The sequence below is a fragment of the Tupaia chinensis genome, unplaced genomic scaffold, assembly GCF_000334495.1.
Source record: "Tupaia chinensis unplaced genomic scaffold, TupChi_1.0 Scaffold143874_1, whole genome shotgun sequence".
In the NCBI taxonomy this organism is placed as follows: domain Eukaryota; kingdom Metazoa; phylum Chordata; class Mammalia; order Scandentia; family Tupaiidae; genus Tupaia; species Tupaia belangeri.
The window spans coordinates 43,142-49,060 of record NW_006203725.1 but is presented as its reverse complement, the minus strand read 5'-3'; the positions used below and the strand labels follow the sequence as shown (position 1 = coordinate 49,060).

Sequence of the window (5,919 nt, the reverse complement as noted above, 5' to 3'; positions counted from 1 at the left end):
AAGCTGGGGCCAGCAGGTGGTGTGGTGGTTAAGGTGCTGGATTCCATATGGCCAATCGCATGGTTCTAATCCCAGACCCAGCAGCGTTAGTGATACGCCAGGCGCATATGCCCAAAATCTTGAGAGAAGACTGGAGGAGAAGGGATGGCAGTGTGGCCGTCCACGCTGGGAGGTGAATTCTCACTTTCTCACTCTCTTTCTCTCTCTCTCTCTGCCTGTTTTGGTCTGAAAAGCACACATGCTCTATAGCAAAACAAAAATAAAACAATAAATAATAAATAAATTTTTCCTCTTGAAAATTAGAGAAGAGATTCCCCTCTCTCCCTTTCCATAGAGTATTTCTTAGGAACCTGAGAAGGTAACTACTTCCCCTTTCTTTGAAATGTAAGTATATATCATTTGGAAACTACTTAGACATTTTGCCAGTCTTATGGCCTACAAATGTCTTTCCCAAGGACCTGGGAGCCTTCATTTGAAATGTAAAAATCAAGGGAGATGGGACACCTCTCTCCCCATTTCGGTGGGAGGGTAGGTGCCTAACTCAGTGGGCATCTTGCTTCAATTTGTGAAACCACTTCTGTCATAAAGATGTGCAGAGTTTGTATTTCCTCAGATAAAGCCAAATCACTCACTAGACAGTCACTCCAATTACCGGGTAAATTTAGGGGGAGCCACGTGAGACAGATGGAGCTTCAAGTCCTCTTACTTGAGGACTAGGTGTTACATATCCTGAAATCATATTTGTAGGGACAGCCCATGGCTTGATGGTTAAGAGAGCTGGATCCCACAGTACGGTTCAAGTCCCAGACCTGGAGGCTGGAGAAACATGCCAGGCCCATCTACACATACGCCCAAATTCCTGAAAGGGGGAAGAAATGGGGAAGAAATCACACTGTAATGATACCCCACAGGGAGGGCTTTCTCCCTCTCCCTCCATCTCTGTCTCTTCCTCGGCACCCCCTCCAGAGCCCCACTTCCATCCTGCCCTTCCCCTGCAGGCCGCCCTTGCTCCCGTTCTTCCCAGTCCTCCTCTTTCCAGAGCCACTGGCATCACGAGCTTCTGCCCGCCAGCTTCCAGTCCAGCCCCTGTCCCTTCCTGTGCTTCTTCGGCTTCTGACTCCTTGAATTTTCCTGATGGTTTTCTAATTTTAGTTCTCTTTTCTTTTTTCTCTTCTGTGGTTCATCTTCCCTCTCTCTTTCCTTCTTAACCTCTGCTTGCTCTCTCATGGTGTCATTTGCGTTGGAGGAGGGAGCCTAGAGCCATACAGACTTCTGTGTGTGGATCCACACCTGGGCTGAGTGGTTGCTGATCTTCCCCTATTGACCGGCTCACTGCTAGGAGCTTCCTAAAAGATATTCCACATTGGCTCAAGAATGGATTCACTGTGAACTTTTAAACTGTTCTTCATGTGGCCAGCAGGTGGTGTGGTGGTTAAGGTGCTGGACTCCCACGTGGCTGACTGCAGTTCAAGTCTTGGACCTGGTGGCTAGCTTTGTCACTTGCCCCCTCTCTCTGGTCAAATTAAAATAATAATAATAAATAAAACGAAATAAATTAAAAAAAACCCCAAAACTCTGTTCTTCCAATTCTGAACTTTTCCTTTTTCCTAGGAACCTTGTCAAAAGGACTAATTTGCTTTTAAAGTTCTCACAGTTTGAGGCTGATATTTGGTATCTTATTAATTCCTTAATTTTCTGAACCCGTGCCTGCTGTTCTACATCACCTTTGTAGGTTTTACCCTCATAGCTTTCGCCACCATTCTTCTCATCCTCACTTACACGTTTCACATGGTTTTTATAGTCATCGCCCTGGAAATCTTTTCCACAGTTGCTGTAAGGAAGGCACCCACAGTTCCTGCAAGTACATGCTTTTCCACTTGTGTTTTCTTCACTGACTCACCACATGCATTACATAAAAAATCGCATTTTTAGATAACTGATTAAATACTCTCTACCCAAGATAGGCCTTAAGTCTTGTCCTTGCAGCCAGCGCCCCCTGATGGTCTCAAGCAGCTGCGGGAGCACGTGGAATTGCAGCCCCAGCCCAGCAGAGCCCTCACCTCCTTCCTTGATGTTTTTCTGTGCAAAAATGCATCATGACTTGTCCGATGACCCAATACAATGGGTTATGGCCACTCGGCTATAAAAACAATGAGATTTCCTCTGTCTTTTCAATCCTTTAGCAGATGCCTGTGATGTGTGTCACATTCTGGTCTGACACTTCTTTAACATAAAAGTGTTTTCATTCTCTACTACCTTTGTGGAGAGCACTTCTGGAGTGGGAGAAGATTGTGTTTTTAACTGTGTGCCCTCCAATGTGACCAAAGATGTAAGAGTCAGCCCAGTTGAGTTTATCCAAGGTCACCCAGGGTACTGGAACTCCCGTTGTGCCTGAATTTCATACATTTCTGCTGCAGTATGCCTCCAAAATTTCACATCATTTGTTACAGACCAGTATTGTGGCACCAGGTAACTGACATGGAATCAGCAATATCCCTGGCATGACACAGCACACGGCCAAGGCACAACCCTGGAAGGCTCCGCCATCCCCTTTCCTCCTCCAATCACTGTGTCCTCACTTCTAGTCACTCTAATTTCTAAGCCTCCCAGATGTCTGACCCTTCCTGTACAACCCCGCTACCACAGCCCAAGGTCAGCCATAGCTGACTCCTCATAGCTGCACACCATGCTTCCTCCTGTTCACCCTCCACTCACCCCCTCACCACTCCCACAGTGAGCACTCCCAGCCCTGTCCTGCCCACGTCTCCTCAGCTCTGTACCCAAACTCCTGACCACAGCACACAGCACCTTCACGATATGGCCTGTGCCTCCTTCTCCAGCCGTCTCTCTCCCTCCTCCCAGACCCCACTCCCTGTGCCCCTGGGCACCCGCACACCCCAGCCCCAGGTCTATCTGGCTCCCTGTGAACAGCCACGACCATCACGCTGTCTCTGTGCCTTCTCACAGGAGATCCCTGGTGAGCCCTGTGCCAGCTGAGGTCTCCTCCCAGTGACCTTTCCTGACTGTCATGGGGGTGTCACTCAGTCCCTCCTCCGTGTACCCTGTGCCAGGAAGGCCTCGTTACTCCAGTGACGTCCCCTCTCCCTGTCCTCCCCTCACTGCTCTCACCAACCACAGAGACCCCTACTGTGCCCAGAACACCCCAGCCATGCTCCACCTCGGGGACGTCACACTGGGTGCTCCCTGTGAGGAGTTCGAGGCCCTCGGGGATGCTGTCGGCTGAGCACCTCCTTCCTGGGAGCCTGGTTCAGATGCTCAGTGAAGCCCTGAGTGACTGAGCCTCCCTCATGCCCCACCACACCCCGACCCTTCCCTGTCCTACCTGGTCTTCCGTCCTAGGCTCTCATCACCCTCCTGCATCGTCCACACCCTGCTTACTTACTGTGACTTTCTACCTCTGTCCCTAGAACATAAAGTCCACAGTCAAGGATCTTTATTTGCTTCACTGATGTGTCCCAGGTGCCAGAACAATGACTGGCCCATACAGGAGGATCTTCAAAAACTGTATGGAAAACATGCACTATGAAAATAATTATGGGGCCAGCAGGTAGTGTGGTGGTTGGGGCTCTGGACTCTCTCATGGCTGACTGTACTTCCAGATCCATCCAGACCTGGTGGCTTGCTTTCTTACTTTCCCTCTCTTTCTGTCTCTCTGGTGAGCACGCATGCCTTATAGCAAACTTTAACAAATAATAATAATGATGATGAATAAAATAGATAGTATTCAAAACTTTTTAAAAACAGCAATCATTTAATGTAATAAAGAAAAGAACTATGTGGCTGACCCTGTAGCCCAGTGGTTGAGGGAGCAGGATTCCATGATTCCACATGAATGACCACAGTTTGAATTTGGGTCCCCACAATTTGAAAAACACACCAGACACATGTGTAGGTGTGCCCCAAATCCTGACAGGATGGAGAAATGAAGAAGAGATTGCAGAGATATCACACAACATTGGGGAAGGGGGAGGCTTTCTCTTTCTCTGTCTGTCTGTCTCTCTCTAGCAAGCACACAAGCCCTCCAACAATTAAAAAAAATCTACACATTGACTGTGGGCCGGGAGGTGGTGTGGTGGTTAAGAACACTGGACTCCCACATGGCTGACTGCAGTTCAAGTCCCAGGACTCCCACATGACCAACTGAGGTTCAAGTCCCGGATCTGGCAGCTTGCTTTCTCACTTTCCTCTCTCTCTCGTTCTCTTGTTCTGTACCTCTCTGATCAAATTAAAACAAACAAATAAATAAAATAAATAAAGTTCAAAAAATAATTAAAAAAAAACTATACATTGATTTCAACTATTTTTGCACCAAAACAAAATCAAACTTTGATTCTATTTTCATGAATTTTCTGAAATCCTTTCCTATTAGTGGCTCTACATATTTGTATCAGTAAAGTGATTAAATGAAAAAGCCTCATTTTCCTCACGTAGAAATTAAAGGTCTGAATTGGATGTCCTTTCATTTGAGGTTCTTCCCAAATCCAGTGCTCAAGACCCTAGAATATAGATTAAGTCACTCACCTGCCACCTGCAGTTCCAAGTTGGCCTCCTCATAGAATCCTCCCTTGCTGAAGAAGCAGGTGTACAGCCCATCGTCGGAAACCCGGACGTTGTGGATGCGCACGGCAGCCTCCCCCTGGGCGAGGAAGTCCCTCACCAGCGAGGTCCGCCCCGCGTACTGGGCCATCTGCTCCTCCTCCTGCTCCTGTTGGTCCCGAAAGCTGAGCACCACTTCCGAGAACTCGGTGCGGTACCATAGCAGTTCCATAGTCACTGCGCTCATGGGTGGGATCAGGGAGCAGGGCAGCGTGGCATCAGCACCCAGCACTGCCACAACAGGATCCAAGGGGCCTATGACCGCAAACTCATCTGTGGACACAGACATGGGAGTGAGAAGCTGTGAGATACAGGCCACGGGGCGGAGAGCACACAGCATAGATGGGGAGGCCAGGCAGGCCGGGGACAGATGCTGGCTGACGTGACCCCACACGACCTGCTGGACTGAGCAGTGATGACTCTGAACCTGGCGAGATCTTCTGACCACAGTCATGGGGCCCAAAAATGACTTCAGAGACTCCCCAAAGGCCTGTGCTCCTGGCCCCAGGCCCTTGCAGGAAGGACTCTAACCCAGAGATCTCGCACTGAGCTGGCACCCACAGGACCTTGTAAAACACATGCTGAGCCTCAGCCCAGGGCTGCTGGTTAGGTTGGTCAGGAATGTGCATTTCTAAGGGGTTCCCAAGGAAGGCGATGCTGTTGACCCAGGTGAGTCTTTGAGAATCATGGCTCTCACCTGGCCTGGCCTCCAGGAAATCCTGCATCCCCGTGGCCTCGGTCAGCCACACTCAGGAAATTCCACACTCCCACTTCTAAGTTTATTTTTTCTGTCCATATTTTTCTCCTCCACTGAATTATATGTTCACTTAAAACCTAGATGCAGGGGCCACTAGGTGGCATGGTGGTTGAGGCACTGGACTCCCACATGCCTGACCACAGTTCGAGTCCCAGGTCTGTGACTTGCTTTCTCACTTTCTCTCTTTCTCTGTCTCTCTCTGGCTGGGGCACATGCCCTATAGCCAACTTAAAATAATAATAATAAATTAATAATATAAATAAATAAATAAATAAACAAACACCTACATCCTGGGGCCAGCAGGATCCCACATGGCCAACTGTGGTTCAGCTCCTGGACCTGGAAGCTTATGTTCTCACTTCCCTCTCTGTCTCTCTCTCTCTCTCTTTCTCTCTCTCTCTCTCTCCGTCTCTCTCTTGTGGGCACATGTGCCCTATATCAAAATTTTAAATAACAATAAATTAAATAGGGCCTACACGAGCCTCCCCGCCTGTCCTCTCCCCGCCATCAGGTCTGTGACCCTCTGATCGTATACGAGCTCATCC

The 5,919-nt window shown here is 48.8% G+C and overlaps 1 protein-coding gene across 1 annotated transcript in view; it reads right to left on the bottom strand.

Annotated features, from left to right (window-relative positions):
- Positions 1-5,071, bottom strand: part of LOC106733151 (butyrophilin subfamily 3 member A2-like) — a 7,704-nt gene extending 2,633 nt beyond the window's left edge. The window contains 1 exon segment of the mRNA XM_014582859.1: positions 4,543-5,071. Within this exon segment, the coding sequence (XP_014438345.1) occupies positions 4,543-5,071 (529 nt within the window).
- Between the last annotated feature and the right edge of the window lie 848 nt (positions 5,072-5,919).